At 38.8% G+C, this 13,705-nt stretch overlaps 1 protein-coding gene across 1 annotated transcript in view; it reads right to left on the bottom strand.

The window, feature by feature from the left end:
• The window catches only part of LOC123746068 (uncharacterized), a gene marked incomplete in the record, with an annotated part of 339,547 nt that overhangs the window by 15,034 nt on the left and 310,808 nt on the right, over positions 1-13,705 (bottom strand). Inside the window, 5 exon segments of the mRNA XM_069314232.1 lie at positions 2,949-3,244; positions 3,403-5,502; positions 9,152-9,294; positions 12,632-12,794; positions 13,107-13,298. Of these exon segments, the coding sequence (XP_069170333.1) occupies positions 2,949-3,244; positions 3,403-5,502; positions 9,152-9,294; positions 12,632-12,794; positions 13,107-13,298 (2,894 nt within the window).

Raw genomic sequence — 13,705 nt, 5'->3', positions numbered from 1 at the left:
TCAATTGAACAAAATTGGAAAATGTTCAATTGAACAAATACAGACATTTTGATGGCATTTTTTAAAATGTTCAATTGAACAAATTCGGAAAATGTTCAATTGAACAAATTCGGAAAACGTTCAATTGAACAAATTTGGAAAATTAGGTAAAAATTTTGGAAAATGTTCAATTGAACAAAATTGGAAAATGTTCAATTGAACAAATTCGGAAAATGTTCAATTGAACAAATACAGACATTTTGATGGCATTTTTTTAAATGTTCAATTGAACAAATTCGGAAAATGTTCAATTGAACAAATTCGGAAAATGTTCAATTGAACAAATTTGGAAAATTAGGTAAAATTTTTGGAAAATGTTCAATTGAACGAAATTGGAAAATGTTCAATTGAACAAATACGGAAATTTTGATGGCAATTTTTTTAAAATGTTCAATTGAACGAATTTGGAAAATTATGTAAAAATTTTGGAAAATGTTCAATTGAACAAATTCGGAAAATGTTCAATTGAACAAAATTGGAAAATGTTCAATTGAACAAAATTGGAAAATGTTCAATTGAACAAATTCGGAAAATGTTCAATTGAACAAATTCGGAAAACGTTCAATTAAACAAATTCGGAAAACGTTCAATTAAACAAATTTGGAAAATTAGGTAAAAATTTTGGAAAATGTTCAATTGAACAAATTCGGAAAATGTTTAATTTATTCAATCTTTGTAATCAAACATCCTCTCCCCCCCCCCTCTCTCTCTCTCTCTTCCTCCTCCCCCCTTCTCCTCCCCCCCCCTCTCTCTCTTCCTCCTCCCCCCCACCCTCTTCTCCTCCCCCCCCCCCCCCTCTCTCTTCCTCCTCCCCTCCCCGTTTAACAAAGCAGTACGTTTCATATGTCTTATGTAATTTATATGTATCACTGCTCTAATGAGAAAATATATATATATATCCATTGTTGCTGCCTTTTTGTTTCCCTGCTATCTGATTCTATGAAAGATTAAATATCAAGTAAAAACAAAAATTATTGCTTTTTAAACATCCACTAGTATGTCAAGTCAACTTTACATGTCCAATATGATAACAAGGCTATTTGTTCAACCACCTACCCTTCCCCCCCCTCCCCAACCACTTTGACTGGACAGTAGTGAAATCACTTTTCATGCGGGTCGGCGTTCAATCCCCGACCGTCCAAGTGACTAGGCACCATTCTTACCCCTCCATCTCATCCCAAATCCTTATCCTGACCCCTTCCAAGTGCTATATAGCCGTATATATACGGCCATATAGCACTACGGCTTGGCACTTTCCCCTTGATAATACCCTACTCCCCCCCCCCCCACCCCATTACAATTATTCTACAACTCTTGGGTATCATGCCAATCTCATTGTCACTTCTATCACCACACTATACATGTGTGGTGACCTATACTACAGTTGGCTGCATGGCTTGCTCATAACTGAAAGGTTCCAGATTCAATCCCACAGTAAAACAAATTGTGTTGACACCTCTCCTTACACCTTTTTATATATTTATTTATTTATATATACAAGAGTTCTTACATTCGTGTACAGCCACTAGCACGCATAGAATTTTGGGCAAGTCCTTAATCCTAACTTTTACACACACATCCAGCCCCGGGAAGCAGCTGTAACTCCCAGGGTGCCTATTTACTGCTAGGTAACAGGGGCATCAGGGTGAAAGAAACTCTGCCCATTTGTTTCCGCCTTCCGCCAGGGATCGAACCCCAAGCGCTGTCCACTCGGTCGTCAAGCCCTCTGACACCGACAGCTTGGGACCCCAGACCTGATGACGCTCTTCACCTTGCAATAAATAGGGTAGATGAAAATTAGGCAACTGTTGTGGGTTGCATCCTCGGAAAGCTCAGTCATTGGGCCAATTTATTTTTTATATTTTACACAGCTATACAAACCTGGCTTTGATGTCTGGGCAGTAGGAGGCCCCAGTCAAGACTAATTCAAACTTTATTGGAAAGAAACTTTTGGAAAACAACTGTAGTACCCAGCCATACACACACAAATCACAATAGGGTGATATATCACATGAACAAATTCATAAGGGCCATGATGAGAGTTCGAACCTACAGACAGGATGTTCCCAGATGCACCTTAGTCAACTGTGCCACGACATAGTTAAAAGAACTGCAACTTGGAGTACTACTGCCCTCACAAGGATTCCGAAGCACAATCAGGGTTTCACACAATTTCTCCCCCCATGCACGCTATATCACTCTATTGTGATTTGTGTGTGTATTGAAGTAAGGGCATAGAGGTAGAATATCTGGTTGACAGAGCCCAAGTGCATGGGGGGGCGACTGTGTGAAACCTCGATTGTGCTTCGGAGAAGTTTCGGAATCCTCGTGAGGTCAGTAGCACTGCAGGTTCCAATTCTTTTAACCATGTTGTGGGACAGTTGACTAAGGCACTTCTGGGAACATCACGTGCGTAGGTTTGAAGCCTCCTCATGGCCCTTGTGGATTTGTTCATTAGTACCCAGCCCACTATAATATACCTGAGGGCAACTAATACCACTGGCCTCGATGAGGACAGGAAGTAATTATCAAATGGGTACCAAGCTGGGAAGGCTATGTAGCACTGAGGACAAGAAGCCGGTGGCTTGTCAAAGGTCCCCTTGGATAATGCAGGGGATATGAGGTTGAATGCCCCACACCGAGGTTACTACAATCCTGTTTCCAACAAGTTTCTTGACTGAGTATTTTTTATTACAATTTGTTGTTAAAATAAGGCTTTACTGTACTACATTATGTATTATGCTGCAATGTGACTCTTTAATAACTTAAATGCAAGATATAGTAAATAAAGTGCTTTTACATTTAACTAGAAAATGCACTAGAATTTGAGGACGTGGTCCAAAATCAGAATCATTAAACAAATCCTCTTCATTCACAGATGCATAACAACAATTCTGAGTGCAACTTACTTTTGAAGCAGCTCTCTCATCTGAGTTCCCTGACCCTCCGAATCAATCACCTGCTGAGGTTGTGGGTATTGGTGATTGTGTCTATTATGTTGAAGGTGGGCTGATGTCTGAACTGGACTACTGCTCGGGTTACCAGAATGGTGAAGAGCATGGGAATCGTGGGGTAGGGCAGATGTAACAATCTCAGAAGAGGCTTCAGGGCCACCAGAACGAACCTGTATGTGCTCATCAGCAGCAACCAACTTATGATGCATTTCCTCCATGGCAGTGCGAAGTGCAAGGATTTCTTGCTCATACTGGAATAATATAATTATTTTTACAGAATACAGTGTACAGCAATGACTAAAATACTGTACCACTAAAATGAACTCTAAACATTATACTGAACTTTTGTCATTTTATATGCAATTTGATATGCATTTTATATAAATTTTATATGTACAGTAATACTAACCTCATCAAGAGTTTTGGTCTCAGATACCCTATGGTTTGTGCGAGTGGGACGAACTCGAGCAGGTGGGGGTGGTTGTTCATCACTGGACGAGTCACTGTCATACTGATACCGTTGTCGCCTCCCACTGCCAACTTCTGCAGACTGGCGACGATTCACTTTTGATCTTCGACATTGTGCCCCTCCTAGCAGATCTGATGTAGAATGGTGGTGATCAGGAGCTACACCAGGTACCACAGTCGGCTGACCCCATCCAGGAGGTAAGCATCGAGGGTTGGTTCGAGGAGCACCCGATTTGAATGCCCTGTGCTCTAGCGGTGGTGTGCATGCCAGTGATGTGCTATCTTCACTCGATGATGAATGGGTACGCTGGGGAGCACGTGCCGAGGACAAACTAGGAGCCATCATTGGGGCAGACTGCAAATCCTCAACACTGTGTGTAGAACTGAGAGAAGAGCTCACTGGGCTTTGCTGCTGCTGTGCACTTTGGTGTAAATGATGGTGGTGATGGTGAGACAGACGAACTCCGCGATGTGGGACAGGTCGTGGAGAGCTAGTCGCAGCATTGAGGTGATACATAGGGTTGTTAAAAGCCAAAGGAGCTGTCAACTGTGGAGTCATATGAGGTGATACGTGCATTCCACCACTGTTGTTACTACTAGTACTACTACTGTTCCCTGCTACATTAGTATTATTATTATTTGCAGCATCATGGTGAGTTATTGATGGATCCACTGGGCTAGAGGACTGACTATATGCAAAACTTTGGTATCCTGAGGATGCTACATTAGACAGCTGAGAAATTGAGGTTTGTGAACCCTTCATATTTGTTTCAGTTTCACCAGTAGAATTTCTATCATTTTCTTCACGGCTGATGTCTAATGGCTCTTCAGGATTTCCATTTGACACCATGTGACCATTTTGATGAACTTGTCCATGGCCATTCATTTGTGGGTGGCCACTGAACATTTGTCTGTTGTTGGTGAACCATGCAGCATGATTGTGGAAGTGGTGATGATGTAAATGACTGTGGTTATGAACTGGAGATGTATTCTGAGCTGGGCCAGGGGCAAGATGACTGTAACTGTAACTGTGACCTATTGCACTGGGTTCTCTGCGCTTTCCGTCAGGTTCTAAGGCAGAAAACAAAACATAGTCATCTGCTGTATTCAGGTCAATGGCTGGCTTGCGAGCCGAGCCCATCAGATATGTGTTTCTTGGCAGAGTGGAGGGGCGTGGAGTGGATGGAGTGTCCGGAGGAAGCTGGAGATGATTTACAGGTGGTGGAGCTACAGGCCTATATTCTTCACTGACAGTAGGGTCATTGTATCTGAAAATATTTCTCTGGAGAGACTGGTAGCCAAGTCTATCTTCCATTCTTCCATTCTCAGGAGATGTTGGGTCTGAAATTGGAATCTCAGGTGGATTATGAGAAGAGAGTTGTTGCACAATATTAATATTTGGTTGAGTTTGAGCAACACTAATCTCATCAAGGATTTGGCGTAACTTGTCTAGGAAACGCTGCTGAGACACACTGATATTGGTTTTGGAGGTAGATGATGATAACTTTCTCAAGGCTTCGGTAAGGAAAGTATGTAACAAGGACATCTCTCTCCCAACGTCAATGTCTTTGTCATATTCCAGTGCTCTGTGGTCGTGATTTGCTGGACTCGAGATCTGCTTCAAAAATGATTTCATCTGAGATTGTTCTAGTTCAATAAATTCATTCATAAACTCCATGAAGTTTTCTTTGCCTTGAAATTTTGTAAAGTTAGCAAGTGTCTGAAGAGTTTTGGCGATTAGAGTGAGATTTCTGGAGGTCCTTTCATCTGGGTATTCTTGTGTTATATTAAATAATGAAGGAGACAGGATAGCAGGACACAGAAATCTTAGGAAAATAGATGCCGAGATCAGGTTATCGCTTAGATTTTGCTTTCCAATGGTGGCTAAACGTTCTCGATACATACAGAAACATTCCCTAAGCTCCAAGGGAAAATATGGATGGGAATTAAGGATTCGGGACCATGTCATGCGTACAATAGACAAGAGATTTTCTTGTTGCTTCTGTAATGATGATATCTGTGGCACCTTCATGGGATCAACCTGCAAAGATACAAGTGAAGCACATCAGCTGCAGCCATAAACATTCCTTATATATTTATGTTAGTTTTCTGGTTAGAGTTCAAGTGAAAATGAAGAGTTAAATGACTAAGTTGGGAAGTGAACTTTCACTTGTTTCCCAAAAGCTGGAGAATGTGTTCCCTAAAATTGACCTGACCCAATTGACCCAAAATGGAACTATTTATACAACAAATGATCAAGGAAAATATTGCAAAGTCACTCATGATTTGTGAAAGAACATTTATACCGTATAAATAAAAATTCAAGATACAATGGGTCATGTTATCCAAGATTTTGATGATTAAGTAATGCCTATATTCAACCTGCACTCTGCACAGTTGAAAATACAGTAATGTAAATTTAAAGTTACGGGGGTAATTACTTTTAAGTGTTGAAATGTAGGGGGTAAAGGCTTATACTACGCATGTCGAACGGGATCTTAGATTAGTCATGCTAGCTGTCTAGCGGCCACTGCTAGTACACATGGTTAGAAAGAATTCACGAGGGCTGTCTATAAATACTTTTTAAGATTACCTCCTTTGCATCATGGAACCAACCAAATGTCATAACACTAATGATTTAAAAAGTACCAAAACAAGGAAAATTGAGGTAATCTTAATGCTGCAAATAAAACTTGAAATATTACAGAAACAGAAGAATGGTGAGTTTGCTCCAGGATACCACCACCATGTCAAAATTTCAAATCAGCCACGGATTTTTGTTTGCAGTTTGCTTAATTTTTCAATTGCCCTAACTACTATTGAGTGGTATTCTGGTCTGCTCGGGCAATTTTTTAACTAGATTCAACCTGCATTTATACCTGTATGGGGTTCAGAGAGTTCTTCTACTCCCCAAGCACGACCCGGGGCCATGCTTGACTTTTTAGAGCTTGGCCCAACAGGCTGCTGCTTGGAGCAGCCCGCTCCAAGCAGCTTGGTCTGGCATGTCTTTAAGAAAACTGTCCATTTTCTTTTAAAGACGTCCACATTTGTTCTGGTAATATTTCTTATGCTCGCTGGGAGGATGTTTAACAACCATGGACCTCAGATGTTTATACAATATTTTATGATTGTGCCTATGGCACCTCTGCTCTTCACTGGTTCTATTCTGCATTTCCTTCCATATCATTCACTCCAGTGTGTTGTTATTTTACCGAGTAGACCTCGGACCTGGCCCTCCAGTATTTTCCACGTGTATATTATTTGATACCTCTCTAGTCTCCTTTCTATGGAGTAAATTTGGAGAGCTTTGAGACGATCCCAATAATTTAGGTGCTTTATCTTGTCTATATATACTGTGTATGTTCTCTGTATTCCCTCTATTTCAGCAATCTCTCCTGCTCTGAAGGGAGGAAGTGAGGATAAAACAATACTCAAGATGGGACAGCACAAGTGATTTGAATACTTCAGTCATTGGGATAGTGATCCTTGGATTTGCAGATTCATATAATCCATCCTATCATCTTTCTGGACAATCTTTTTCTGGAAAAAATAATCAACTTTTTGTATCAAGTCACAACTTTGTATCATCTTTTGAAGATGACAAAAATCAGCATGAAAATTATTTCTGTTGAAGATAGTGATAAACATCATGCAGATGTAAATCAAGTTTTTGACTGGACAGCAGAAAATAACATGTTTAACAGTGATAAATTCCAGGTACTCGGGTAAGATAAATATGACGACAAACAAAATACAGGGTTCAAAATACAATCAAATCTGCCCATAGCAGGAAAGCAGGATGTAAAGGATCTGGGAATAATGATGTCTGACAACCTAATGTTTAGGGAGCATAACCAAGCATATATAGCCGATGCTATATATGCTATATATGCTATATATATTTGTTCTGACTAGTACTGAATGTTGTAGTGTTCTTGCCTCTTATTTGTTCTGTTGTGGGGTGTAATTGTATCTGTGATTTTGGTATGCAAGTGGGTCTTTCAGCCCGTTCCATACATTCTCTCTCTTCCACCTTTTAATCTCTCTTTCTTCTGGGTATAAAAATTATTTAACTTTCCTCCAAAGACATTTTCTTGTTTGCCACTCTTTATGTAGCATTCTGTACCTTTCACATCAAAGTATGGGCAGCTGAGGTCATAGCATCTTATTTCCTGGAATGAGATTTTCCACATTTCAGAATGAAAAACTTGCATGTTGATCCAAAGCAATATTTTCCTTTCCTAAGTATATTTACATTTTCTGGGATGGTGGCGGCTGCATTCTAATCCCTTTCTATTTCCAGAATATCTATGTCTGGAACCCATATTGTCCGGGGTTATGTAGACATTGTGATTCCATGTGTTTTGTGTGACCTTTACTCTTAAACAGGTCATTCTTCGTCCTCCTTTTGTCGCTTTATGGTAATCCTCTTTTGTACAATGATTCTGCTAAGCTTTTGGGGTTAATCTGGCCAAGGTGCAGTCCTACATCACGTTAAGTGATGTAGGATGCTAGAACTAGGAATGCTTAATGTGAGCACTTCAATGACGTCATGCAACAAAAGGTAAACAGGACATGTGTGAGCAAATGTCCTTCCAAATGGTCCAAATACAGTACATAGAACTTGCAAATGTATGTCCTCATCTCTTTCTATAGAGGTCTGTTGTAGTGTCCGTATCTATCGAACTGTCAGTGTTGCCTGCTACACCTCTATTATCATCTTTACCCGGGCGTACTGAATAAAAATTTACAACTTCCTGAATTTCTAATTCAGTTTCTTCCCTGTCTTGTCCTTAATTGACTAGACAGGGAGGAATAATAATAATACAGTGATAATGGTTTGGGAGCGTTGGTTCCCATCTCATTATTATTTGTGTCCCATTCTTCTTGAAAGCCTGGTAGGGTTTCAATGAAATTTTTTGGTCATACGTCATGGTTTCTAGAAGTGGTTTTAATATATTCCAAGTTGGCAAATCATTGTTGCATACCCAGAATAAATGTCCAGCTTTTAGGTATGCTGTGCTGTTTACCTCAGTACAAGCCAAGTGGAATCTATTCTTACATATATAACATGTAATTCCCATTGCATCCCTCATGGTCTCTTCATGTACATAATTAACAGCCATGGATACATGACGTACACTTTCCATACCCCTACAATAATATCAAACTAATCTCTCCTTATCCTACATCATTCTCACAGATGCTCTACTTCCCACATCAAAGCTCTTCACATGATTTAATAACATTCCACCAACCTTGATTTATGCTCTCTTGGAGTCTATAGATGCCATATACACACTCATCTCTCTCTACTAGCTGTCTCTTCCACTACAAAGCACATCTTGCTGATCAGTCTAATTTCTCCATTATATCTTGTACTCTTCCAATCGCCATTTTCCCACACTCTTTGTCCACTCATTTAGAAGACCGACTACTTTCTACTCTTGAAATTTTTCACCTTGCCAACCACAAAGTTAACTTTATTTTCTGACACAGATTTAGGAATACTGTATAGTAGCAGTGTATTCCAAATGAATTTTATACAAATGTTTTCTTAATTTGAATGAAATACACATTTTAAAACACATAATGGAAATACTGTATGCTGAAAACTTGCAGCTTTGGTGAAAGACTGCCAATATATATACAGACTGTAGAAATTATTAAAAATAATGACTAACACTCACCTCGCAATCAAGTCCAGCTTCTACAACTTTGTTGATGACCTGCCGTAATGTGTCGAGGAGGTACTTGCTGCCCACAAGCTTCATGAAAGCCTCCATGGCTTTTGTTGCCAATGAATTACCACGAAACAAGAGATGAGAATCGTCTGAAAATTTTACAAAATAATTAATATACAGTATAGTATATTCATAAAATTTAATATACAGTAATAACATAATACAGTAACTGCAAAGAACATAATTAAAAACAGATACTCAATAAATTTACAGTGAAATATACAGTAGTGGTGGAAAGCATTAATAATAAATTACATATTAAACTCAAAATGGTATGAGAGTGTGAGTTAAGTCCATCACCCACCACTCAGTGGAACAGCCCTACACCCATTATGAGGGCTGATGAGATGGTTTACAACTAATCTTATCCCCACTGAAGACTAAAACAATCTCTAATCTGGGGCACAAGCTTGCCCGAGTCTCTTCAAGGGAAAAGCAAATGGCTGTGTGGAAAGAAAACAAAAAGGGATAAATAAGGAACAGATATGTGACACTATAAAAAATTTGTAGATGGAAGGTTTGACGGACAGTACAGTACTGTACTTGGTTTATGTTAAAGATGATAGGATCAGTAAATAATGGGAAGGATGGAAAGACTAATGACAGGAATGAAAGAAAAATCAAAGGAAGGAAGGTATATGCTTGTTAATACTGTACTTCAAATTTATCGAGGGGGTGTAGGTTATTTGCTTTAACTGCCTGTGCACCATCTTATCTTGAGTTATCTTGAGATGATTTCGGGGCTTTAGTGTCCCCGCGGCCCGGTCCTCGACCAGGCCTCCAACCCCAGGAAGCAGCCCGTGACAGCTGACTAACACCCAGGTACCTATTTTACTGCTAGGTAACAGGAGCATAGGGTGAAAGAAACTCTGCCCATTGTTTCTCGTCGGCGCCCGGGATCGAACCCGGGACCACAGGATCACAAGTCCAGCGTGCTGTCCGCTCGGCCGACCGGCTCCCCAACCCCCACCATGTGATGATAGGAGGGACAACTAAATGAATAGTTCAAGGGATGGACTGGAGTGCAAGTGATATCATGGCATTAAGTCTACAGTATTTAATTATAAGCTATGTGACTAACTTGCTAAAGTAGGTGTGATATATTTTAGAGTGTTGCAATTACCTAAGTAAGTTACAGGATGAAAACTATGCTCGTGGTGTCCCGTCTTCCCAGCACCCTTTGTCATAACGCTTTGAAATTACTGACGGCTTAGGCCTTCACCACCTTCTCATCTAACTTGTTCCAACCGTCTACCACACTGTTCGCGAAAGCGAATTTTCTTGTATTCCTTTGGCAACTTTGTTTACTTAGTTTAAATTTATGACCTCTTGTTCTTGAAGTTCCAGGTCTCAGGAATTCTTCTCTATCAATTTTACCGATTCTGGTTACTGTATTGTACATAGAAGAAAAAGAGGTGATATGATCACTATCTTCTAGTTTTGGCATTTTTAATGCCTCTAACTTCTCTTCGTAGCTCATATCCTTCAGTTCTGGTAGCCATTTAGTTGCATGTCTTTGCACTTTTTCTAGTTTGTTGTTGTACTTCTTAAGATATGGGCACCATACAACAGCTGCATATTCCAGCTTTGGTCTAACAAACGTCGTGAACAATTCCTTAGTATTTTGCCATCTATGTATTTAAAAGCAATTTGAAGTATTCCGAATGTGTAGCACAGCCTCCTCACACAATTTTCATTATATAGTCCTCGGGTAATAGTTTTCTACCTAGAACCACCCCTAGATCTCTTTCTTTATCAGAATTCTTTACAGATTTCTCACATAATTTATAGGTTGTGTGGGGTCTATGTTCTCCTATTCCACATTCCATAACATGACATTTATATACATTAAATTCCATTTGCTAAGTTGTGCTCTATATACTTATTTTGTCCAGAACTTCTTGAAGTACATGACAATCATCTAAGTTACTCATCTTCCCCATTATTTTAGCATCATCAGCAAACATCTTCACATAATTCTGTATTCCATCTGGTAGATCATTTATGTAGACAATGAACATTACCGGAGCAAGAACTGAACCCTGTGGTACTCCACTTGACGTTTCTCCAGTCCAGTACATTGCCTCTGATTACTGCCCTCATTTTTCTATCAGAAAATTTGTCATCGATGTTAGAAGTTTACCCATCACCCTTCCAATACTATGTTCCAGTTTCCAGAACAAATTCTTATGTTGAACTCTGTCAAAAGTCTTTTTTTTTTAGGTCCAGATAGATGCATTCAACCCAACCATTTCTTTCCTATAAAATCTCTGCGGCTCGATCATAGAAACTGAGTAAATTTGTTACACAAGATCTTTCAGATTGAAAACCATACTGTGTACAGTACTGTATATGGATAGCTGTGCCTCTCAAAAGTACAAGTGGAAGTATAGATCTAAACCAATGGCCCAGAGTGCAAACTATTAAATAGTCACTGTCTTGGACTAAATGCCAGCTACAAAATTTGAACACTGAAATAGGGACATACACCATGGAAGATGGGAATGGAAGAACTGCTCAAGCAATATATTGGGCAGCTTTACTTTTACTTACAATGACCTTATTCTTGACCTGATTGCTACTATCTACTGTCTCTGAAACAATAATTCATAGATAATATGTTCTCTTTCAGAAGCAAAGGATATAATAAATAAGTTAGGACCATTCAGTTTTTTATATCAATCAACAAAGTGTAGTGTAGTGAATCAATGAATGTAAGTCAATCTTTCTAAACAAATATCATCATTCTTTAGTACAGTTTAGTTTTAGCAACCCTTAAATTAAATAAATGGTGCTAAATAAACAGATACAAATCTCATTTTGTAATGCAAAGAGAGACACAGCAGGTTGATATCAGAGTTGATAATTGTTAGGGCTGGTCACCTCCTGTCTAACTTTATTACAGTACTGATAAGATTACTGTGACTGTGTGACAGTCACAGTGCCACAATGTGACTGTCACATTAAAACTAAGTGTAACTTGTTGTGCTGATGTCCTTATGTGTGTGTGTGTCCTGCTTCATTATGTTATTAAACAATATTTGATATATTTGCAGTGCACCTATATATAATATCAAGAAGGTGCTCTGTACAGTAGAGTGGTTAAACAACCAAACTTAATTATTTTAAGTTGTGTTCGAAATGCTTGTGTATTAGTGGTCTTATTAAATATACATACATTAGAACAGTTGTTAAATGAATGTACAGGTATATTATTCTTTTGAATATTTTTTAAATACAAATGATTACAGTATTCACTGTAGAAGATACTGCAAGAGAAAAGTGTCACTGAATATTTAGAGACCTTTTCCCTGCAGTATTTTTCCACCATTTTCTTTTTGAAGGTGCCTTCACAAGGTGCCTTTTCATCCCTCATGAAAGTGGAAAAGGGTATGGCTGATGATAAATGTAAATAAAAAGACTTACCTATTCTGTCAATCTCCATCATGACAAGGTCTGCCAAGAAGTTTCTTGCTATTCCTTCTCTCTGCATAATATGGATCATTGCTGTTGCAATGTCCTCTTTGGCTTTTACACTAATGACTGGTTCCAGTAGCTCACAAACCATACTGTAGTTTGCCTTTACGTACTGTAAATAGAAAGTTGGTATTAAAAATAAAAAACTGACCAAGACAGTCTCAAGCATCTGCATTTTAAATTAACATCTCAGTATAGTATATAATTCATTTTCTTGGAAGGTATTCCCACATGTCTTTTAGAAATGACATCAACTATCTTAGAAATCTTGCTTTCATTACAACAATACAACCGATTGATATACGAGCATTAGAAATAATATACTTTTCTATTACAAAATTAATCCCCACTAATTTAAATTTATACTTTTATCATACAGTGATTATGTAGATCATGCATTTCAACAATTCAAAAATTAACTAACCTGGAGGAAATCTGAATAAAGTTCAATTGGAAGAATATCAATTGACTGAAATTTGCACTTGATTCGGAGAGCTGCATTGTCTTTACTTGGCGCCCTGTTGTCGTGTTGTACTTGGTACCACTTCTCAATGTGACAACGACTGGTGACATTGGCTACTGGTATATTTACTGTCCCGACCAAGACATGCTTCTCCTAATAAAGAAAATAAATGACCAAATCAATACCGTTATTACAAAAAATGGAAGCAGCAGCAATGGTCACCAATGGGGGGAAGGGGGTTCACATGGCTCATATGAAAAAATCTTTTTACCACCCATACACAAGCATCATAAGCCTTGAGACAACACAGTGCTTCGAGATCATTAAGTGCTTAATTGCACACTAGTTTCTTTATCAGCTACCTCACCCTGTCAGGGTAAATGAGACAAATGTATGTGAATGCATGTATGTGTGTATATATGTATGTGTATGTGTGTGTGTGTATGTATATGTATGGGTATAAAGCATATATAGAAGCTGATCAGAATTACATTTCACCTTTGTGAATGTACATTGGTGACACTGTGTAAAAGACACATCTAATACTTTATGTAGGGCGT

This window comes from Procambarus clarkii, chromosome 78 (assembly GCF_040958095.1).
Source record: "Procambarus clarkii isolate CNS0578487 chromosome 78, FALCON_Pclarkii_2.0, whole genome shotgun sequence".
In the NCBI taxonomy this organism is placed as follows: Eukaryota; Metazoa; Arthropoda; class Malacostraca; order Decapoda; family Cambaridae; genus Procambarus; species Procambarus clarkii.
The sequence above is the reverse complement of the archived record's forward strand: the minus strand, read 5'-3'. Positions and strand labels throughout refer to the sequence as shown.